The following is a 23,841-nucleotide window of genomic DNA, read 5'->3' on the forward strand; positions in this document are numbered from 1 at the left end:
GTTGATTCACCAAGATATATGTAGTTGGTAGTTGGTAGTTGTGTTTAAGTAGAGTTTAATTGGTTGGTGTCATGCATTCAGTATAAATATTTATATGATTTTATAGCATGTTTGTAATCACTAGTAAGATCTGGAAAATTAATGCTCAGACATGAGACATGATAATATTTAATCCAAATAATCTTATCTGAGATTACCTCTGTTTCTAACGAATGGAAATGGGTGGTGTGATATGAGCCCATGTGACCATCCCATCAAATTCTGATTGTTGTCCCTCTCATTATACAAGGGGAGACAGTTTGAGGACGTTGTTTGGGAGAAAAGAAAAGAAAAAGTTTATGTTCTTGTGGAATAGAGAGATATCAAAAGAAGGAACATCGAATACCAATGTGACTGACTGCCTTTTCGAAGTGAGCTTTTTCTTTTTAAGGATTTGATTACCAAGAAAGTTCTTCGATGAGATAAGGTAAATGGAGAATGCACCAAAGGAAATGCATGCAGCGACTATCTTATGTGGGTTAAAGCGAATACAATACCAAAAGAAAAAAACAAGTTGAAGATTTACCCTTTAAAAACTCTTATTAGAATTTTAAATTATCACCAGATCCAGACGTACCAAGAAAACAAAAACATATAATGAACTAGTGTTTGGAATCAGTTCCATTTCTTGGTCCGTTTAAAAACAACCTTCACATTTGGATCCCGAATCTCTATATTTAGAGATGATACATTTGCTTATGGGTGATGCCACGTCACTTATAATAAATTTGTTTCCTTTTTATCAAACTTACGCCGTTATACATGGTCTTCCTCTCTCCTCCCAACTCCCGCACTCATCTTCTCTCTCATGTCTTCTACACCCCAGTTGACAATACTTTTCTCATATGTTCAGTATGAATGAATTTTGGCTAGTAATTCCTTTTTTTCCATTCGTACATTACTGTGATTTGTGAAAAAAAGAAGAAGGCCTTAATAGCTGCAATATACATCATCAACTTCTAAAGGAGGCAAAGGTGAAGCTTGAATTTGCTGCTCCTACAGAAGCCGGAGAGAAGAAATATATCCTTTATTTCATATTTGGGATGTGATTCGGGATTAGGTTCTTCAAATTTTGCAGATAAATATAAATTATATGTATCAGAATTTGAGCATCTTGTCTTGTTGTTCCAACTTAATTCTTCCACCTGTTTTTATGTCTTATATATACTTAACAAAACTAATACGAGCATAGCTGCATAGCTGCATAGCTGCATAGCCATAGCATATGCATATATAAATAAGTAAAACAAGTTCAACCGCACATGGTTTTGTTCCCACCGCCACACCAGCAGTACAGGCTGTCCAGCTTTGCTGCAATTAAGGTTTCCTGTATAAAAAAATTGTGGATTCGATTAGATATCTACAAATGGATAATGCGTAAGAGATGACTCTACGTAATAAAAACGAACTTAGGGTTTATTTATATTGTTGAAAGTTATCTAATGAAATTTGATTAAAAATACATAAGTTCTTCACACGATGCAACTTAAGGACTTGCGTATTAGTCATTATGTTGTATATACATGAATTCCTAGTTGCTCTAATCGTCACTAGACGAGTTATCAAGTTAAGCCCTCAACTTATATCCTCGATGGAAATTCCATTCCATACACGTACATATAGAATCCCAATGAAAACCATATGATCATCGATACATATATATATATATGCATCTAACTTAGGGTAAAAATTTTATGTTGAAGAGAATTCAAACTCATCAATTGTAACAAGACAGACACGTTATTTTTGATTAATTGATCTGATCCACAACTACGTATATATGCATATATTATACAAATTGGGGAAGGATCACGGGCTCAATTTAGGTCATCTTTTTCTTTTCTTTTTTTGCTTCTCTACTTGGTAAAAAAGGGTTGTGATACATTTTGTTTCTGTTACCAGGTATCTAATACCTTGGGCATTTAAATTTTTGTTTATGATCAAGACATTGTATCTTGATGTTCCACTTGGCATAAAGTAATGCTTCCACTTGGATTGGATATACAAAGAAGAAGTTTATAGGACCCACCATTGAAATTGAAATTGCTTCTAGTTAAACATCCTGCCTGCCCTAACGGGCAACGAGTCCATTGGCCAGAAACTTGACCAAATTCGCCTCGGTCCAACTAAGCATTTAATTATCCAACTTTTGCATTCAACTCGAACTCATCTACCATGCATCATTAAGGTAAAAACCCAGAAAGGTCCCAACTCTCCAACCACCACAGTATTTCATGTCTATCCAAGTAATAACTAAATAAATAAATAAAGTTCTTACTTAAATAAAAGAAAAATATTTGAAGGTTGAACCACCACCCTTTCTGATTATGTCTTGCCATTTCCAGAAGTTGAACAACAACCAGAATAAAATCCAAAATATATCCTTTTTTACACAGTTGGGAATATTTTATACGATACAATACATCAAAGCCTGAAGAATTTAAACATCGCAAATTACACTCCATACAGAATCAAATTTTCAGTTTTTTCTTCAAATTATAAATGTTTTAATTCACACTGAGTTGACGCTCTAATTTAAGAGCAGAAAATTTAAAGTCGAAGTATAACAAAAGGGACATATTACCCTAACCAACCGACCTAACTTTCATTTTACGTGGTGTCTCTCAACTCTAGATTGAACACATATCATTAGGCAATTATTTACAATTTAAATTCATTTTTTCTTTTATTTACCCATCCTCTCTTTAGTCTTATAAATTGTTTTTAAGTGCTTGATGCAAGAGGAGTGGATCTGTTCTATTCAGCATGTGTTTCGTGAGCAGAATGGTGCTGCTGATGCTTTGGCTGCCAAGAACTACGAGCTACAACCTTAGCCTCATGTTTTTGAGGAGGTTCCTGTTTTTCTTGGTGATAATATGGATGCTGATGTTAGTGGTGTAGCTAGGCCCCGTTTAGTTTGTTTTGTTTGGGGCTTTAGCCCTCCTCCGTACCAAAGAAAATATATAAAAAGAGAGAAAAGGAAGAAGGCGGCTTATGTAGTACGTAGTCATGGGAAATGGGAAATGGGAATGGGGCCCCCCCAAACATAACCGAAATAGATGCCATCTTAAGTTAATAGCTAGTCAAATACAACCGAAATAGGTGTAATATTTTGGTGGCATTCCATTGAATTTACCTATTGTGTTCGATATTGGTGTGCTAAACACAACCAACGACCATCATAAAATCATAAATTTGAAAAACGACAAAAAATAAACTCATACCTCATTCAAAGCCTCTATAACTTTAATCTCACCATTCATGAATAAATACAAAATATTTTTTCACCAATACAAGCGTATAAACATCGTTAGGGTTGTAGGAACACGATAGTTTGAGAAAAAAATCTAATAATAGTTGCATGAAATATATGGGGTGCAGTAAGCAAATTTAGTTTTTATTTTAAATGTTTTTTGTCTTTAATGGTAATTATGTACAAAGATACAATAAATTATTCATGTTTAAAATTGGTATGTGGTGCAAATAGCAAATAATGGGATGCTAATAAGAGCATCCACAGTGGGGGGTGTATATGCGAGTGTATGTTAAATATACATTCCGGAGATGTAAATGTATGTAAATATATATCACCACCATGGGGATGTAAAATAAAATGTATATTTACATCTATTTTTACGTCCTTCTTTGGGGACCACTCGAGAAAAGAGAAGAAAAATGAAGAAAAGTCAACATAAAAGGTTGGGGCTACACCCAATTTACACCCCACACTGAACAAAAAACATATTTACACCTTGAAAATATAAAGGAGATGTAAAAGTGGCTTTACACTCCCGAATTTACACTCCCTACTGTGGATGCTCTAAAATCACCCAATGAGAAATGAGAAATGAGAAATTGGAAATGAATTAAATAACGGTTTCTAATGAATAAACAATTAATTATTGGATCTGTCAATCAACAAAAAGACCTTCTCTTTTGACGGTTTCTGAACGACATTTTAAAAAGAAACAAAGCCTTACCTCAGATCTCTCAAACTTGTGACAGAAGCAGAGAAACACATTAAGGAAAAAGCCAGAGACCCATGTCTTGTTTCTGCTACCTCTGTTTCACACCTTCAAATTGAGGAGGTGAGAGCTACCTCTATCTCTCTCTCTCTCTCTCTCTCTCTCTCTCTCTCTCTCTGTGGTTCTGTCCTATTCCTCTAAATACTTCATTAATTGATGAACATGAGACTCTACATCTGTATCTGATTCTCTTCACATAATCTGTTTCTCTGCTCACATGCTTTCGTTTCATGGCCAAATGAGAATTACCCTTTGATTTTCCTCTTTTCTGGCGCAAAGTTCGTTTCCTTCTCATTTCATGGCTGAATGGATAATTGCCCATCAATTGACATTGTCAAGTCTCTTACTTTCACACCTTAAGTTCACACCTCAGCTGGGTTTTTGTCAAATTTTGTGTTTTTTTTATGTCCTGGAGCTAGGATTGTCTGAAAATTGCAGCCACCGAGCTTAGCTATGAAAATTTTGGATCTTCTTGCTGTATTCAATGCAGTAAAGTAAGACTCAGGGGGCAGTTGGTAGATAAGAAAAGTGTTCATGGAAAATCCATGCTTAAACTGCTGAAAGGCTTTCCTCCTATTCACACGTGTTTTCATCTTTATCCTTCCGGGTCAAAGTTCTCTTCTTTGCACCGGCTAGCCAGTTCTATTCAACTCCTGGTACCTCTCACCTCTTTCTCAATTCAGCTTGACATGTGAAGTTATATGCTGCCTTTGGTGTGGTAATCTTTTTTGGTCACTGTCTGGACGTTTGAAAATAATTTGGGATTATGTTTAAAGTGGGAATTTGTTAGATTCAGTTTCTGAACATAGATCCTGTGATTGGCTACCTCATATGCAGACTGTTGAAAGTCATTATTTTCTTCTTCACATCCTTGTTTTCTTTATGATTCTTTCTATTGTAAATATGTCTCGTCTCTTCTTTGGTTAGCTGTATTGTTCTTCTGCAATCATTTGGTTTTCGAAATCTTGGCTAAGTACTGGTTCTTATAGCAGCCATGGGGAATTGGAACTTCTTTCATTTCATGGGATTCATATTTTTGTCTGCTTTTCTCTCTTCCAAAATATGCCTGGCTAGTGTTCGAAAATTTGGCAAGATTACTCCGCCTTTCGAAGGGGCTCAGATGAATTGGATTGATAATAACGGGTTGTTTCTATTATCTAACAGTTCTGAATTTGGTTTTGGCTTCGATACTACTCCCCAAGATGTCACATTGTTTCTGTTAGTTATTGTCCACATGGACAGTTCGACAGTAGTCTGGACTGCAAATAGGGTGTCCCCGGTTTCAAATTCTGATAAATTTGAGTTTGATGTTAAGGGCGGTGTGTTCTTGCAGAAAGATGGAAGTGTGATTTGGTCTGTGGATACTGGTGGTAAAAATATTTCTGCAATCGAATTGCAGGACTCAGGAAATTTGGTTTTGCTTGGAGATGACAGTGGGGTAGTTTGGCAAAGTTTTAGCCATCCAACTGATACCCTATTATGGAACCAGGATTTTCTTGATGGAATGAAACTTGTAAGCAATCCTAGCTCCAACAACTTGAGCTATGTTCTTGAAATCAAGTCCGGGGACATGATTCTTTCTTCAGGTTTCCAAACACCACAGCCTTATTGGTCTATGGCTAAAGAAAACCGTAAAACTATTAACAAAGACGGTGGGGTGGTCACCTCAGCATCTATCAGTGAAAATTCATGGAAGTTCTATGATCGAACCAAAGCGTTGTTGTGGCAATTTATTTTCTCGACTGATACTGATGCAAATGCCACATGGATTGCTGTGTTAGGAAGTGATGGATTTATCACTTTTAACAATCTTCAGAATGGAGGGTCAAGTGGTCCTTCAGGAACAAAAATACCAAGCGATCCTTGCAGCACCCCGGAACCTTGTGATGCATATTTTGAATGTTACAGTAACAACAAGTGTCAGTGCCCTTCGGGTCTCAGCTCCCGTCCAAATTGCAAGGCGGGGATTGTCTCCTCATGTGATAATTCAAAGCGTTCTACAGAACTTGTAAATGCTGGGGACGGGCTCTATTATTTTGCACTGGGATTCCTTCCACCCTCTTCAAAAACTGATTTGAACCGTTGCCAAACATCTTGCCTTGGAAACTGTTCATGTGTTGCTTTGTTCTTCCAAAACAGTACAAGAGATTGCTTTTTGTTTGACAGGATAGGTAGCTTCCAAAATTCAGACAAGGGATCTGGCTTTGTTTCTTACATTAAGGTCTTGAAAGATGGAGGCAGTGGTACTGGGGCGAGCAGCAGCAACAAGAAACACTTTCCGTATATTGTGGTCATAGCCGTCTCGACAATACTTGTTATTTGTGGCTTACTTTATGCTGGATATCGATACTACAGGAGGAAGAGAAAATCCCCAGAATCTCCTGAGAATTCAGAAGAGGACAATTTCTTTGAAAATTTGACTGGGATGCCCATCCGTTTCAGTTACAAAGATCTTCAAACTGCAACTGATAACTTCTCGGTGAAGCTTGGGCAAGGAGGTTTTGGCTCAGTTTACGAAGGCATTCTCCCAGATGGAACTCGAGTGGCTGTGAAGAAATTGGAAGGCATTGGTCAGGGAAAGAAAGAGTTTCGAGCTGAAGTCAGCATCATTGGCAGTATCCATCACCTGCACTTGGTCCGGCTCAGGGGCTTCTGTGCAGAAGCAAGCTATCGACTTCTTGTTTATGATTACATGGCAAATGGATCTCTGGATAAATGGATCTTCAAGAAAAACAAGGGAGAATTCCTGTTGGATTGGGAGACAAGATTCAATATAGCATTGGGTACGGCTAAAGGACTAGCTTATCTGCACGAAGATTGCGATTCGAAGATTGTTCACTGTGACATAAAGCCTGAAAACGTTCTGCTTGACAATAATTACCTTGCCAAAGTCTCAGATTTTGGTTTGGCAAAGCTAATGACCAGGGAGCAGAGCCATGTTTTCACAACACTAAGAGGAACTCGAGGGTACCTTGCACCAGAGTGGATCACCAACTATGCCATATCAGAGAAGAGTGATGTGTATAGCTATGGAATGCTACTGCTAGAGATCGTTGGTGGGAGAAAAAACTACGACCCGACAGAGACTTCTGAAAAATCGCATTTTCCATCGTATGCCTTCAAGATGTTGGAAGAAGGCAGACTGAAGGACATCCTTGATGGGAAGCTAGGGAACGTTGAAGCAGACGAGAGGGTACACACAGCCATTATGGTTGCTCTATGGTGCATACAAGAAGATATGTCTTTGAGGCCATCAATGACCAAGGTTGTCCAAATGCTTGAAGGCCTCTTTCCTGTTCCTCAGCCTCCAGCTGCCAACTCGATGGGTTCTCGCCTTTTTTCGAATTTCTTCAAATCGAGCAGCGAGGAGGGAACTTCCTCAGGACCATCCGACTGCAACACTGATGCCTACCTTTCTGCAGTGCGCCTTTCGGGCCCAAGATAACATTTACTCAAGATGAGAGACGATCCTGAGGCACTAATGGGTGATGGCTAAACCATGTATACATTGCTTTTCACCCATATTTCTGTATATTTCTTCCATTACTCAAATTTTGTAACATTAGCCATTACTTTCTAAGCTTAATCACTTTCTTGTTTCTTAGCTCCTGCTTTTCTTCTGTAAATAAAGCGTTCGATATAGTTTAGTATTGCAAAATAAAGAGATATTACAAAGCTTGCAATCCCCATTCGTCTTTCAAGATGCCCAAGTAAAAGGTGCATGTTTTAAGACCCAAAACAACCTCTCTTTAGAAAGGAAGAAAGAAAAAAAAACCCAAAACAACATCCGCAGAAACAAAGGTTGGCTTTTAACAAATCTTAAGCTTTGTGGTGTTTAAGAGTACATTGATCCCCTGGACTCGACCGCAGGGGATGAGTCCCCTTTCCAACATAAAAATCTCTCTTCTTCAAAGGCGCACAAACCCATTTCTTAACTACCTCCACCGTCCGTTACAGATGGCATCAACTACCTCCACCGTCTCCCTTATCTCCTCCACTACATCTTCCTCCACATTCCCATTAAAATTCAATTTTCCCGCCAAATCCCCCTCAACGGTCAATTTTCGCGCCAACCCTCTCACCCCCGCCAACGCCGCTTCTTCAGGTAAAAGCAAGCAAAACCCTAATGAATCACGGATTAGATTAGGTGTTGACTGTGTTGGGTTGCTTAGAACAATGGAAGGAAGCTGAATTGTACTATTTGATGCACCAATTATTACAAAATCACAGGAAAAGATCGCGTCTTGGGAAGAAGAGGACTGGTATTTACACTGACAGCCACACTGCCATTGCTTCTTCCTTTCTCTGAATGCATAGAGGCCTTTGCTGCGAAGGCGGTAGAGTGAGTTAAACAAAATCTTCGATCTTTTCAATTTTGTGGGTATTAATATTTGTAAAGTAATTACTGGGTTTTTTCTGTGACATTTGAAAGGTCGGATTTAAGTGAATATGAGCTTGTGAAGGAGGAAATTAGGAAGGTGGTGACCAAGGGTAAGGCTGCTGGTGTGCTTCGTTTGGTGTTTCATGATGCAGGGACCTTTCAAGTTGATGAGAATTCAGGTGTCTATATTTGTATGCATTAGCCATTGTTTTTTACTCATTTCCATGGCTGCATTGGCCTTTCAAATTGAAGCAATATCAACTGGAATTGGAATTCATATACGAATGGTTCAGATTTGTTGTGAGTAGCCGATACGCCAATGGTTCAGAATTGTTTCATTGCACAATCAATTGCCAACCACTGACATGTGTTCCTTTGAAATATAGATATTGTCTGAAGTTCATTCATGTTGCTATTGCAGGCGGTATGAATGGTTCTGTCATTTACGAACTTGATAGACCAGAAAATAAAGGTCTTAAAAGTCCTTTCAAGGCATGCCCTCTCTCTCTTATATGCGTATCTGTTCATTACTTTCCATCGAATTCCCAAATTCTTAATTTGTTGAACAAAGATATCGATTAAATAAGAGTCGTTTAAACGATCTTCTACCAGCTAACTTCTTGGTGGATTAAATTGTTGGTTAGATTCTAGAGAAAGCAAAGAGTGAGGTGGATACAGTACAACCAGGTTTCTATCTTCTGAAATACTGTTTGACTAGGTTTCCGTATTAATGGTTGTTTTAGCGCTGTGCTAACATGTGGATGTTTCCAAAATTAGTGTCCTGGGCAGACATGATTTCTGTGGCTGGAGCTGAAGCAGTTTCAATATGTGGAGGTCCAACAATCCAAGTTTCGTTGGGCAGATTAGATTCAAAGTAAGCTGCATCAATGGAAAAACAACCTCGTGCTTGAATCCTCAATATTTCAGTTGCCAAGTTTTATTAATGCTACTAGAAATACTATAACGAAAAAGAAAAAAGTAGAGTTAGTGGAAAGAAAACTCTAAGTCTTGTTTCTCTGCAGCATTAATATGGAGCATCAATCTAATCCTATCCTACCAAAAATTGATAATTCCAATTTTTAGAAATGACATTGTGAATAGCTACTTATCTCATTCTCTCATCTTTTTGTTTTAGGGAGCCTGATCCTGAAGGAAAACTTCCTGCAGAATCTCTGGATGCCTTTGCTCTGAGGCAAAGCTTTCAAACAAAAGGCTTTTCGTGAGTTCATATATGCTAAAAGATACCTTTTTCAATTTGTATGTTCTAGATGTATTTTTTTCCTTTTTGTAAGTAAAGCACTGGGGGAAAGTTTATCATCCCAGGCTCTGCTTGGTACAGGTTTAAACTAAAACGTGACTGTTTTGTTTTTGCAGAACTCAAGAACTTGTTGCTCTGTCAGGAGCTCATACCATTGGAAATAAAGGTTTCGGAAGTCCAACAGTTTTTGACAATACATACTTCAAAATTCTGCTTGAGAAACCATCTTCGGGTAAATAGCAGTGACATGGATAATAGGCTGAAAGAGAAAACCCTGCTCTCACTTAAGCTCGCCTCTCTTGGGGAGTTCATGTTACAAACTTAAAACATGATATAATAACAGAAAAAGATGAACGTAATGGAGTAATCATGTTCTATTATTTGAGTAATTGCTTTTTCATAAGAGTGAACTTCCAATTTTTGTTTGATCTTCAAACAGTTTATTTTTTTCGTTTTCATGCACAAGTGCGATTTAATCAATTTGCTTGATTAATATGGTCCTTTTTTTTTTCCCAATGAATGCATGCTTTCATGCGATCCATGATAGAGGGAAAACATTGTTGCGACTTATCTATACACCTCTAAAAATTCATGACTTTGTATACATTTATTTTCTCCCCTTGTGAAAGTTTCCTTTTCTTTACTGTGCTGTTACTGATTCTATTCTTTGCATGCAGGTAGTATGATTGGGCTTCCTTCAGATCGTGCACTTGCCAAGGATGATGAATGCTTAAGGTCTATTTTCTTTCAAAAACTTTCAGCTGTCCTTTTTTCTGCTCTTCCATATGTTGATAAGCATTTAAGCCAGCCAAACCAGTTATTAAAACAAGTATTGAAATGAATGTAATTCGGCTGGAAGACTTTGAAATAAAGAGCGAATATCTCTTTAAACAGTAGTTATGCAAGACAAATCTAATTTAGGTTAAATCAATCCACAAGTTCTTCACATTAGTTGAGATAATGATCATCACATGTTTTTTTCTTTTGTAAAAAGAAAATGCAAGGGTTTAAGTCTGTATCTAATAATCTGGATTTGGAAATGAAATGAAAATTTGTCACGTTGCCTTGAGCTAGCCAACTAATTTAGTTACTTTGACTTACATATTTCTCATAAATATGTGTCTACTTATATGATATGTTTATGCTCTAGTAATCAGAAAGTTATTAGATATTGCCTAATCCATGCAAGCAAAACGCATACATTTTCGGTATACACGAGTATTCGTTTGCATTGTAGGTATCAACTTTCATGTTTATGTTACATGTAGTATGTGTTTTGTATTCATATCCCACTGAAGAGAAGCTTATTTCGTGTACAGATGGATCACAAAGTATGCTGAGGACCAGGACGTTTTCTTTGAAGATTTCAAGAAGGCTTATGTCAAACTAGTGAATTCAGGAGCCAGGTGGAAGAGCTTGTGAAATAATTGCAGGAGCAACATAATGCCTATCATGCAGAAATGGAACACAGTACAGATCAAGAAGTGATGAATGTTGGTCAATCAGATCCTCATATAAACTGTTCAAAGTGACCCATCAAATGATTAAATGATTAGCTGCCAGCATTAATCAAATGATTAGCTGACAGGTAAGGAAGGTGACCCCAGGCAAGACTTTATATTGCATAATTAACATGTCATCAAATCATTCAGGTACGACCTTGATGTACAATCAGTAAAATGTTTACTTGGTTTAGGCTCTTGAAGCACAAAAAGAATGAATTTTTGGACCAGAAGTGTAGCTGTATGATGTGAGAAAGTCTAGGTTATAGAGCAATCATAAATTTCTAGCTTCATAATTTAATCATAAGAAAGTGATCCATCAAGATAATCTCTCTAATGGTGGGGACTCCCATTCTCAGCTGTGCTGTGTCACTGATTTTCGTAGTTTCTAAATTACAATTAATAGCATGTGGATTCAGAGTTTAATTTCTGGGCCTGAGCAAACTGCAAGTCAGCAAGGCCCCAAAGGTTGTTTTCTGGGTACCAAAAACACAGACCCACTTCCCTCATTCCTCGTCGAAGATGCGGCCCATTTCCTCGTAATATATATTATCTATTTAAACCACATTTATCGATCACATAAGTTCACGCAAATGAGCTGAATAGAAAGATGAGAGGCATCGGTGCAAATAATAAAAATAATAATATGCAGTGAAGTTCTGAGCCAAAAACATATGTCCAAAGGTATGCTAATCCTTGTGAGTCAGGCAACTCTTAAGGGTCCTAATTTTTGGCTTGGATCCAAACTTATCCATGACATGTATAAAGCAGAATTAGATGCTGAAACTAAATGGACGTCTCAACTCAACTCCGCTTTCTGCTTTTAATTGATATTGTAATTTGACCAGTTCTCGTCTCTGTGGTCACCACCGAAGGGTTGCCAAGAAAATAACATTGAAAAAAAAAGCATATGAAACTTTCGAAAAAAGAAAAGATTATATTTGTACATAAATAAGAAAAATGTTAATTGTGTTACGAAAATATCCCACATTGGAGAACGAAAGCTTTGCATTAGTGCTTAAAAGATCTCGAGCCTCTCGATTTTATTTTTACTTTTTCCCTGTACAAAACCAAACCATATAAGGACAGTCCAGAGGGTCCCTGTGTTGATGTCTGCATTGTATGCTCTGTGGCCTGTAGGTCTTGTTTTGAATGGTTCTGTTCAGTGTATCTTTCTGTAATGAAAGTAACGAAACCCTTATCTTTTAATCAATTACTCAAACACTAGTTTTTTAAAATGATTTATTTATGGATTTTTCAAATTTAAATTTTGATCACATGTCTCATGTCTGGAACCAACTTATATTTAAGCAAATATCTGCATAGGAATCTATATTGTTTAGTTAATTAAAACAAAAGAGATCGTAATCAACTAGCTTTCACAATAATGTCTGTACAAATACAGAAAGAAATGTGTGTGTATGAGATTTGGGTATAAGCACATGCGCCAGATTAGTATTTGACAGTTGTGGTCCCAAAAGGACATTAAACTGTTTTCATTTTTTCGTTTTCCATTTTCTCTTTAAAACAATCAAATAAACACTAAATTAGCCAACGGGTGTAGTCCAGTAGAAAACGGCCTTGAATTACATACCAGAGGTCTCAAGTTAAATTCATGACATATAGTTATGTGTGTGAGTGTGAAATCCTCTCTCATGTAATTTAGATTATCGTACTATATATATATATATATATCATATTGAGGATTATTTGAGATATATCCTTTAGGGTCCTCTACATATATTTTTTCAACGATCGAAGCCATCTATTTTTTAAGTCTACATTTATAGATCATCCTTACAAAAAAATAGACAAATCGAAAACTGTTTCGACATCCAATTATGTCCTACAAAATCAATGAACACATTACTTCAAGAAAGTAATAAATTTCAATAATTCAATAGAATGGTTAAATAATATCGGATTCAAGTGATTTTTTTGTAGAGATGATGCTTGAATGATAATATACAAAATAGACGGTTTGGATTAGTGAAATACAATATAAAGTGGGCCCAACAAGGGTGTCCCTCAAATATGGATCCCTCAATGAAAACTCTTTCTATATTATACATTAAATTAATTTTAATTACGCTAAGAGATCACTTATTCAAACGCTAAATTAACTTAATTTTTCAGGCAATGGAATTAACAGTTAGAAAACTTCAACCCTAGTTTCTAATTAAGTTGTTACAATACTTAAAAATTTATATAACTTATTTATTTAAATTTTAATATGTTGTAAAACAATACCAATGGGAGTGATTAGGGGGCAAGAAGAATTAAAGTAAAAGAAGACATTGTTGGGCCACCAGAATTCCTGACCAGTGGTTCGTTCACCTGGGTGAGGCCAAGTCCAGAAGTATTTCCAAAGTCAGTAATCAGCATAAGGTTTTCTTTTGTTTTGTCTAGAAAATAGGTTCCATATTTATATTCCGGTCTTTTTCAATCACATTCTAAGAAAAAAAAGGAAAAGTTTTCTTTAATGTGAATGAATGAGAACTATTATTTTTCAGCACTACAAGTCTCATATAAGATGTATATTCTTACACGAAACTACAGATTATACCTAAGAATAAGAAGTCTCTTGATATAGAAAGAGGTGATTTCAAATTAAGACTAGCTCTTTGTAAGTCGCAATCGTTTAAGGCGCCATCACAATTTGATTAGAACCCAAGATCAAAGAATTCCCACTTCGACAATAGAAAATTTTACTTCGGACCAATCATATCACGCAGTTTTAGTATTGAGTGACAGAACAATCCAGTTAAAAGATGACATGTGTTTAAATTTGACAATCAACTTTTTTTTCTCAAACGCAAGTCATTTTTGAATTGGAATGTTTGACTATTCAACATGTCACATGACAAAAATAGACCAGCCCATCTCGTCTACAAAAGCATCATGAAAATGTAGAATGCAAGTGTAATTAGGTGCAATGGCATGATACACCCTTGTTCTTGATGACTGCAAAATACAAAGCATATGTAGTACAAAAATTGGGGTTACAGAGAGAAAGGGCAGTGGGCAGATTGGAGGAGATAAGCACAAACCAAAATTATGTGTAGGTTTTCTAAGTCAATCATGTCATGCCTACCTAATATAAGAAGAAGAAGAGTCCTTTATGTTTATGACTAATTGACCTCTGCGCAGAGCCAATGAGGATTTAGTGGGGCACAGACCACACGTGCAAGTGATATAGAATGTCGTGGAGAGGAGGGTTATAACCACAAGGGGGCATACATTGCCAGCTCCCATGCACCTCTGCTTCCTTGTGTCTCCTCCTTATAACCTATAACGATGTCGTTTTCTACAGAGGCATGCTATGAGGACAAACTGTTTGATAAAAGTCCTATGAGAGGCTAATAAAGAGGCAAAGAGGGGCAAGTGGCGAGGATTGGGGTGGGTGAGCATCTGAATGGTGTTTGATATATTTAGTAAATTAATCATGACATACACAGGCCTATAATTTCTCGATCATATTCTTATATATCTTTTGACTTGCGATGATCTATCAAAATATATCTGACCCTCAAACTTGCCCCCCAATAAATAAATAATCTTTTGTTGTTGCTATGATAAGATTACAAGAAATTATGACATGGTTCAATTTTCTCTTTGGTAATGGACATAGTCAGAGTTAGTGGTAACATATGTTAATTTGGTGCATACGCACAAAGGTGTCCAAGGTTGACAAGGAAGACTCCGTTTGGATCAAATCTTATCTTTCCAGCCAACTTGACTTTAAAGGTAAAACATCCTATTAAGTGAAAGCAAATTGTTTAGTTTGAATATAAGAAAGAACTGTCTAATCCAATCTGTTCCTTAAACTATATCCTTATTTAAAGTATATTAAAAGCACAGCAAGTTACAAACAAGAAAGAAAAGTTTCCTTCGGTCTTGAGAATGCTTTGCTAAACAAGTGGTGGTTTGAATTGTAGTAGGTCCTAGTTTGTTTGCCTAATTTCTCCCCTCTCTTTTGCTTTTCCTTAACCCTTTTTATAATCTTAAAATCCGGTTTAGATTATTATTATTATCTATATATAAAGCAAAATGTAGGGAATTGTGAAACATTCAAAATAACCATTATGGAACATAACTAACCATTATCTTTTTTAATTATAAAATAAATTTTAAATTTTTTTAAAAAAGCCTCTCGCAAGCGCAGAAGCGCGTGCGAAGAGGCTAGTGTGTTTATAAAGCAATACGAGACTGTCACTCTAATATGTTATGTTGTTAATTTATAATTCAAATCACTATTGAGTGAGAATACATTTTTTAGCGATAATCTAAACTATAAATTCATCTAATCTATAAGGAGGGAGATTCAAACTTGGGTGTTATAGGGTTTAGGGTTGTGAAAACACCCTAACCCTATATGTTATATTCATTGTAGCTATGTCAATTAGAGTTGTTTGACGGAATCGAATATTGTTCATCATAAAGAGAGAGATCCTTTCACCTGAGCCTCGAAAAGATAAAATAACCCACCTCTATTATTTTAAAAAAATTCTTTTTGCATTAAATAATTTGGCTCTAGCAAATTAAATTTAAAAGGGGATTTGATGCAGCCAACGAGAGATTGCCATGCCCATGCATGTGGATGCCATCCATATATTTAAGTCTGGGCACAGAAGAAGTATGAATTTGCAACAGTAGGCTATAAATAAGAGCCGAGAGAGAGAGAGAGAGAGAGAATGGGAAGTTTCTTCGGTTACATACAATCGGATCGCATGGTGGCCACGGGCCCGTAAAGAAGGTGTCGGTTGCATGCAGCTCTTTACTTTACACACCCGACAACTCAGCTGAATTGGTCGGTTTGTCACGACCTCATCCCCTCACCTCACCCCTCTTCTTCCACTCTTTCTCTTTCTATCATTCAAGAAAATTTTAGTTCGGACAGGAGTTTTTCTTGTCAAGCCATACGAGAGTAGAGGCACAAGTGTAACATTTTGAGATACTATTTTAAAGTGTAAAATAGTAAGATATAACTCTGAGATTGCCTGATGAGCAAATTTGTATTGCTAAATTGCAAATAATAAGATAACTCATTCTAAAGTACAGACTTTATTGATTAAAATTTTCTTATAGCATGGCTTACAATTTGAAAAAATATGACAAACTTCTAAAATATTTCTCTTGTTTTTATTTTTGGGGAATGCAGGCTACTTTTTTCGTCATCTTTTCTTTCAAAATTCTCAATTCCACTTCCTATTTTGGCATGTTGATAGAAATGGTTCATTTTCTAGGTCATCATTCAAGGATATATAATTCTCGCAAAAAATAACAAAATCAGCTTTTAGCCATGTGATTAATAGTGTGATAATTTAAAACACTCAGATCGTCTCTTTATTGTATGACAATTACATGACTAAACCATTTCTGATTTGAGGACTTTTTTCAAGATGACATTTAAAGGGTGACTTAGAAGATAGACGGTTTTGATGATCAAATCACATTGCACGATTAGAATGAGATCGGAGAATGTAGAAAGGATATGTAGTTGAGTAGGTTTTCAGTGTGATGGTGTTACTAATTAACTCATATTATCACACGTATATATATTTATTATTTCTATACCTCGAGTTCATGCAATATAAAATGTTGTCTACCCATATTACAACTCGTTAATTAATTTCACAATGCAAGTGTGGCCTAATATACTACAAAACTTATTTATGTAGCTAGTATTTCCCTATTTTTTTTCCATATATTTTTGAAGAAAAAAAAAGGAAAATAGACAAAAATGTAAATAATATAACAATTTTTTGTTTCGTTCTTCCATATAGAGAGTAAAATATCGATTTTCTAGTGGAGAAACACTGAATTTGATAACAACTGAAAGAAAAGAAAAGTCATTGTCCCCACAAAATCCACAGAATGAGAGAGAGGTGATAATTTCTAAATTTGTTTAGGAAATAAAGATTTTAGATCTGCAAAATGCATTTTATCACATAATTGGCAAGAAGAAAACTAATTTCCATAATTGCACTTTCCATATGATTGGTAAGAGAAAGTGATAGAAGAGAGGAGACACATTTCCACCAGAGAAAGTAAAGTAAGAAATCAGAAACCTCTATGATCTGAAAACAAAATAACCAACGAAAAGGAAATATGAATCATCATTTTTAGTAAATTAGGTACCCACTACCTTCAAATTTATTTATTTTTTGAAAGAGGAGTTTCTTTTAAACAATATATCAATTGTGAATATGAGTGAAACCTGAAATATCAAAATTAAAACTATATTCATTCAACACATAAAATTTTATGGATAAAAGTTAGCTTCCTCAATTCCTAGCAAGTAAAATAAATTTTTTTTTTCTCTCTCTTCTAATATAAGGGGTAGTTTAAACTATAAGAGGGAAGGGGGATTCACACACACGCATTAGTAAGGTGCCATGGAGGTTCTAACATGAGACCTCTAGTATACAAATCAATACAATTTTCTACTGCACTAGACCCCATTGGTTCATATTTCTTCTTCTTCATTTTTTTTAGTACAAGCGATAGTCTAAACTACAGAGGAGTTGGATTTCTCACATCCACACAACGAAGATGTCATGGGGATTTGAATCTGAGATCTCTTGTATGCAAGACAATGTCATTTTTCACTGGGATAGATCTCATTGACTCGTATTTCTTCTTCTAATGATGAAAGAGTTCGATTTTCCACCTATGTTCAGAAAAAATTATATTAATATTTAACAAATATTTCTTCAAATTCTAGAAGTATAGATGGAAAGTGGGGGTTGGTTACTTGGTAAGTAGGTGGTTACTTAACCTTAAAACTGTATTTGTTCGAAAACCGTAAAACCGTAAAACCGTGTATGGTATTCGTAGCCGTATATGGGATGTATTTGGTTGGGGCAGAGACAGAGAGTGACCTGACCTGACCTGACCTGACCTGGATTTGGTTTTTAAATCCCAATCGTACAAACGCACACACACACACCCAAACCTCTCCCTCCGAGTCATAACTCAGTCCGTGTCTTCTCTCACTCACTCACTCACTCAACTCACATATAATTTCATTTCTTTTTCCATTTTCCATATTTCATAAGCTTCAACTCGCTCCTTCAAATTTCAAATCCACTAGAATTTTTATTATTATTATTCGCATTTTCTTTCTTAAACCCGAAAAAAATGAAAAGGAAAAATCAAAGCTCCGACTTTTGAATCCGAAAAGATCCTCCCTTTTCTGGGTTCGGATCCTCCGATCCGCTTCAGCCGTCGTCACTGTCGTACCCTCGCTCTCCGGCGTTCAGATCCTTGAACACATCTCCCCGGTCCGGCCAGAGCTAATGGAGTTTTGATTGATTCACGCTTATCGAGGTGAGTGGAAACTGTTGAGCTTGTTTTACATTGATAGTCCGTTTGGGTGCCGAGAAAATGAGCGGAAAATGTGAGGGAACTATTGAATCGTGTGCCTTTTGTGTTGTTTTCGGCTTCAAGATTGAGTTTTGAGCTCTCGGGATAGCTTAATTATCGATTTTTATTGTTTTCCACTTTCTCAATAACCGTACGGATCGTTGGTTTCTGTTACTAATTATTTGTTGCATGTTTATGTTAGATCAATGTAAAATGACAGATTCTTGCTCCTGGAAATGCGCTTGTGTTTTGCGGTTGATGTGGATTTTATTATATTATATATGTATTTATTTTTCAATTTTAAATCTTGGTGTATTTTGATAAAACAAAGGATAGAGGTGAACAGATTCATTTTGGTTCTGTTTCTTCTACTGATTTCTGATTGAAATCATTTTGGAATTTCCTTCAATTGATTGATGCCTAAGGGCAGCGAGTATGTGAATACTTTGTTTGGTTGCTGAGAAATTGGGGGAAAATAATTAACAGTTTGATGGGGCAATATATGCAAATCCTTAGTTCGAGTTCATATTTTACAGTCCGAGATGTCTTGTAACTCCTCTATGGATAACAGTTTTAAACATATGGTTATTTCTCGTCCTAGCATGCAGGAATGTTTATGACCAATGACCTATATTCAGCTGTTTATGGTTTAAAAATGATAATGTCTTTTTTGTTTTTGTAGCTTCCTGTGTGTCATGGATTCGGATAATTTGGTAGCCACCTATGGGCTTGAGGTGGCTCATCAAAATGGTGTTCATGGACAACCTGGTGTTGTTTCAGACAACATAAATGGGACTGTCAGCAAAACTACTACGACCGAGACTGCACCTTCAAATGGGAAAATCGAAAATATTGTCAAGTTGGATGATGGTGTGACTAATAACTCATCTACTGGGGAAGCCAAAGAGGAATCCACTGTCAACCCTGAAAGAAATGGTTTGACTATTGCTTTGACTATTGCTAAGGTAGGGAATGCTGGAATTTGGTTGGCTGGTTTTAGTAATTATATGACTTCAGACCTGATTGCAATGCCAATTTATGTGTTTGTGATGCAGGAAGGGGAAGTGAAAGGCTCTCCTCATTCAAAGCAAACCAAAGTGCAGAAAGGTCAAGGTAAGAGCAAGAATGAGAAGCCTTCTGGTCCCAAGAATGTCTCGCCAGTTTGGGTGAAGAAAAGTAAAGATGGAAATGATGGAGAGGTGACAGCTGCTGTCTCAAATGGTTCAGCTGCTACAACTTCACGCCCAAAACACCCTAACAAGACTAGATCATTTAATGGGCGACAGGTTCAGTCATCCAATGTAAAAGTCGATAATTGCCCTTGATTTCTTTCCCTCGCAGCTTGCCCAATATTTGGATATAACCTTTTTGTTTGGTTTTTTTTTTTTATATATCATTGTGCTTGTTGATCATTGTATCTAATCTCTATCTTATTGCAGCAGCAACTTGAGAAATCCGATACAGAATTGTCTGAAGGCACCATGTGAGTACTGCTTGTGCTTATGCTCTATTTCTTCGTCTCTCCCTAGTGCCTTATATCTCTTATGTTTTATTTTCTCTTCGTAATTTTTGGTGATCAGCTCTAGTTGAGATGTTTAAATTAGCAACCATCTCTATTGACTTCTTAACTTAGCTATTTGTTTATTGTGATTTTCCTTTTACAGGGAGAAGACAAAGCTGAAGCCTTTGAAAAAAGACTCCCTTAATAAGGCTGAAGGAGAATCACAATCCTCTTTGTATCCTTTTCATTTTAAACATTTATTGTCTTCCAAAGCTGTTGGTCTTCCTACATTTTCTGTCTAGGTTTTCGTTATTGTTTTATCATTTATCCTTAACTGCTGCTTAGAAGTCCTACAGAAGGAGACATGAAACCGCCTAGGGTCAGTACACTTCCGAACTACGGTTTCAGTTTTAGGTGTGATGAACGAGCTGAGAAAAGGAGAGAGGTTAGCTTTCTGCGTTTGCATCTTCTACTCTATTTATGCTGTGTCCTCCAGCATTATTTCTGTTATCAATGTAATGTTTACAATTACATTTGGCAGTTCTACACTAAACTCGAGGAAAAGATACATGCAAAGGAGATGGAGAAGAATAATTTGCAGGCCAAGTCTAAGGTGGTATTCAATCAATCTTTAACGATAAACATGCTCGTGCAACCTGTTCTTAATTTGAAATTATTCCATTCTTTTACAGGAAACTCTAGAAGCTGAGATTAGGATGCTCAGGAAGAAACTGACTTTTAAAGCAACTCCAATGCCAAGCTTCTATCAGGAGCCTCCACCTCCTAAGGTGGAGCTAAAGAAGGTATTCTATTTCTTTTTAAAATCACAAATGGCATAGTGCATTTTCTTTTGTTCATGTGTAAGTGGCAGTCTTCTGGTGAATCTGATTTGGTTGCTATAGTTTGGAGAATTCATTTTTCAATTATGTATAGATTAGTCGCAGGGTGTGCAAATATATTATTTGAGAAGGTTCTGAATGGTGATTTGTAATGCAAGCGTGTTCTTTAGTGACCATGCCCCTGTTGGGCTCATGCTGGTTGCATTGCTAGTTTTCTTACTTTACAGTTGTCTTACGTGCATTAGTATGGATTCCTGAGGTAGATCTTCCCATGGATTTGTGCTTATATTTCTTAGTTTAGTGGCATGTGTATCCGTGGACAATGTTCCCTTAGTGTGTAGATTTACTAGTCTTAAGTTAATTGCCTATTCTTTTGTATTGTACCCTTTCTTTTATTTCAGGCATGATATGAACAGAATGCATCTATTATCACTTAAACTTTTAAGTTCATACCTCCTTCATCCTTGGCAATTTGCAAATGTTAACCATGCCAATCCTACAAGTTATAAATCACTCAATCATAACACATCATCTTACCCCATTCAATTTGCTGGTGGGAACAACTACTCATATCTGGTTTTTGTTGACAAGTTTCTTTGTACCCAATACTGCACCAAGCTATTACCATTTTCATTTTGATAGTCGACTGGAAGTATATGAAGAAGTGCGTGTGCAGAAATGGATTCTCAGTTTTTTGTTAACCTCCTTGCAATGAGAAAAAGGAATCTGTGTCAGTTTTCTTGACTAATATAAAATCTGAACATGAATTCCTACTTATGTTTAGATTATATAGTTCCTAAGTTGCATCTGAGGGTTTCTCTAATGGGTTCCTATAGGCCTACTTTTGGTTAAAGCGGGCATGACATCATGATAATCCTGCTTCACTGTACTTTGCTGTTATTTGACAGCATTCAGGGTTAATTTATTTATTGGATATGGGATTGTTAGTGAAGTTTGTTTTGGCCTTGACATCTTTATTGCAATGGATGCAGATACCAACAACAAGGGCTAAGTCTCCCAAGCTCGGCCGTAGAAAGAGCTTACCTCCTGCTGTTTCTGAAGGAAACAGTAATACCAATGATCGATCAAGCAGGCTTAGTCTGGATGAGAAAGTTCCTCAGAACTCTGCTAAAGGGCCTTCTCCTGTGCATCCAAAGAAGCCACAACGGAAGTCTCTTCCTAGACTGCCGTCTGAAAAGACCACTTTACCTAATGCGGGGAATGAGCGAAAAATTACTTCTAAGACAACAAATGAGGGAAAAAACAACTTAATTGATGCAATGAATGAGGAGAATGCCATCTTGCCCAATGCAAAAAGTGAAGCTGGATCTGACACCCAAGAGCAGGAGGCAGTTCCGAAGGCTGAGACAAGTGAAGCACAGCCCCATACAGATGACGAGACAGTGGTTGAAGAGCAACATGATCCCATCTATGTTCAAGAAGAACCTATAGCCTTGGAGCATTGAGTACAAAGTATGGACAAAACTGGATGCACCAGAGAGAGCCCTCAAAAGACTCCGTTTATGAAAATAAGAAAGGTATTATACCTGAATCAATTCGACGAAGAAGGCATGAAGAATTTTGCATTATAGTTTTGTGATGTCTGTCTTGTCTGTAGTCAGCAGCATGGTTGTTGTTGTGTGCTTGCTTGCTTTCAAGGTTGCTGGTCTTGTCATTGGAATTCTGCACTCCAGTTTTCCGCACTGTATGTAACTATGTGCCAGGTTGTTTTGTCTAATTTATATGTTTAAGCATTGCGTTAGTTGGCCAGATAATTGGGAAGAAGACTTGGGGAAAATTTTGGAAACTTTTGTTAGATAGTTCGTGCTTGGAAATATATCCTGTTTAAGCTGTCTTGTTGAACAATTAGGAATTGTGGAATCAATCAAGGCTGATTTTGTGATGTAAATATCCTGACCTATTTGCTTTCTTATGTTACTTCAACTCCAAGCAGGGTAATTTCGAAGTTAGATGGCTTTGACTTCGAACCATGGTTTGTGCAATTTATGAGAAAACCAGGATGGAGCTAGTTTTATAGGTCAACAACAAGCCAAGCTGTTTACTGTTGCTTGGGGTTTTTTTTTGGGTCAAAACTTTTTGCTTGGTTTAGACGTGAGTCTTAAGTGTTGGAAACAAAAACCACAAGGCAGTACCAGAGTCTTTTGTGGCCGTGGTCTCTATGTATCCGGTTGTGGTATGCAACCGCAAGGCCACAACCGGCTACATAGAGACCAAGACACCCTTATTTGGGCATGTATAACCAGGTCTATTGCAGTTTTCCTGCATTTTCTTCAGTTTCTCTGTTTTCCTTGATTTATCCAGTTCATCCTATGCAATTTCTTTCGATTTTTCTCCACTTTCTTCCACTTTCTTGCAATTTACAACAGCCTTCCGGCCATTGATTGACTAATAGGGTATCAAAAGCTTTTGAAGAGAGAGCTGATTTGCTTTGAAATGGAGATATGAACATGAAATCGACCTAAGCAAACAGTGAATGTAAAACTCAATCCTCTTCTTTAACTTGATTCAGACGATAACAGCATAACCTTTTTTGGAGTAAATGATTGGTTACTCATATAGAAAAGACCAAAGGAGAGATAAATATTTTTTAAAGAGCCAAAATAAATAAAAATGCCCTTACTAATTTTTGGATTTCCTAAAGAATCTATTACATTTGCATGTCTTTAGTTTGAAAGTTAAGAGGTTTTTCTGTCTTCTTCAGAAAAGTTTTGGCTTTTTCCAAAAGTGAATTTTTATTTTTTGTAGCTAAAACCTAAATTTACTGAAAAAGAAATACTCTTGCTAGTGGTATTCTATGATTAACATGAACAGGCTGTCTGCTATGTGGCAACAAAAAAAAAATCAAATGGAAAAAGCAAAATTGTCTTCCAATTTCCAAATTAATAAAACAATTTCCAGGACTTGCAT

The 23,841-nt window shown here is 36.5% G+C and overlaps 3 protein-coding genes across 7 annotated transcripts; all 3 read left to right on the forward strand.

The window, feature by feature from the left end:
* The first annotated feature begins 3,999 nt into the window (after positions 1-3,999).
* Positions 4,000-7,668, forward strand: SD2-5 (S-domain-2 5). The gene has a single exon (XM_008221281.3). The coding sequence runs from the start codon at positions 5,059-5,061 to the stop codon at positions 7,507-7,509; it is 2,451 nt and encodes an 816-aa protein (XP_008219503.1). The 5' UTR covers positions 4,000-5,058; the 3' UTR covers positions 7,510-7,668.
* A 152-nt stretch (positions 7,669-7,820) lies between these two features.
* APX6 (ascorbate peroxidase 6) lies at positions 7,821-11,438 on the forward strand. Of its 2 annotated transcripts, none has more exons than XM_089046780.1 (10): positions 7,821-8,169; positions 8,295-8,406; positions 8,497-8,624; positions 8,867-8,937; positions 9,090-9,132; positions 9,223-9,319; positions 9,581-9,664; positions 9,820-9,869; positions 10,381-10,438; positions 11,023-11,438. In XM_089046780.1, exons 1-10 carry the CDS (start codon positions 7,938-7,940, stop codon positions 11,123-11,125), a joined length of 978 nt encoding a protein of 325 aa, XP_088902906.1. In that variant the 5' UTR covers positions 7,821-7,937; the 3' UTR covers positions 11,126-11,438. The 2 variants fall into 2 exon arrangements, with proteins under 2 accessions (XP_088902906.1, XP_008219501.2); XM_008221279.3 differs by having other exon boundaries at positions 7,830-8,169; positions 9,820-9,935.
* A 6,642-nt stretch (positions 11,439-18,080) lies between these two features.
* LOC103319702 (TPX2 (targeting protein for Xklp2) protein family) lies at positions 18,081-22,822 on the forward strand. Of its 4 annotated transcripts, none has more exons than XM_008221277.2 (9): positions 18,081-18,537; positions 19,256-19,538; positions 19,629-19,874; positions 20,016-20,056; positions 20,238-20,309; positions 20,420-20,519; positions 20,616-20,687; positions 20,767-20,877; positions 21,906-22,822. In XM_008221277.2, exons 2-9 carry the CDS (start codon positions 19,269-19,271, stop codon positions 22,377-22,379), a joined length of 1,386 nt encoding a protein of 461 aa, XP_008219499.2. In that variant the 5' UTR covers positions 18,081-18,537; positions 19,256-19,268; the 3' UTR covers positions 22,380-22,822. The 4 variants fall into 4 exon arrangements, with proteins under 4 accessions (XP_008219499.2, XP_008219498.2, XP_088901387.1 ...); XM_008221276.3 differs by having other exon boundaries at positions 18,125-18,537; positions 20,013-20,056; XM_089045261.1 differs by having other exon boundaries at positions 18,125-18,537; positions 19,629-19,859; positions 20,013-20,056.
* Positions 22,823-23,841: the final 1,019 nt, after the last annotated feature.

The sequence above is a fragment of the Prunus mume genome, linkage group LG2, assembly GCF_029339155.1.
Source record: "Prunus mume cultivar Tortuosa linkage group LG2, ASM2933915v1, whole genome shotgun sequence".
NCBI lineage: Eukaryota > Viridiplantae > Streptophyta > Magnoliopsida > Rosales > Rosaceae > Prunus > Prunus mume.

Bases quoted from the DNA above. Each gene is read 5' to 3' on its own strand.
- APX6 (XM_008221279.3), top strand. From the start codon at position 7,938: ATGAGTCCCCTTTCCAACATAAAAATCTCTCTTCTTCAAAGGCGCACA. The intron at 8,625-8,866 runs GTGTCTATATTT...TTGCTATTGCAG, and splicing joins TCAAGTTGATGAGAATTCAG to GCGGTATGAATGGTTCTGTC. The intron at 10,439-11,022 runs GTCTATTTTCTT...TTTCGTGTACAG, and splicing joins AAGGATGATGAATGCTTAAG to ATGGATCACAAAGTATGCTG.
- SD2-5 (XM_008221281.3), top strand. From the start codon at position 5,059: ATGGGGAATTGGAACTTCTTTCATTTCATGGGATTCATATTTTTGTCT.
- LOC103319702 (XM_008221276.3), top strand. From the start codon at position 19,269: ATGGATTCGGATAATTTGGTAGCCACCTATGGGCTTGAGGTGGCTCAT. The intron at 19,539-19,628 runs GTAGGGAATGCT...TTTGTGATGCAG, and splicing joins TTGCTTTGACTATTGCTAAG to GAAGGGGAAGTGAAAGGCTC. The intron at 20,688-20,766 runs GTGGTATTCAAT...ATTCTTTTACAG, and splicing joins ATTTGCAGGCCAAGTCTAAG to GAAACTCTAGAAGCTGAGAT.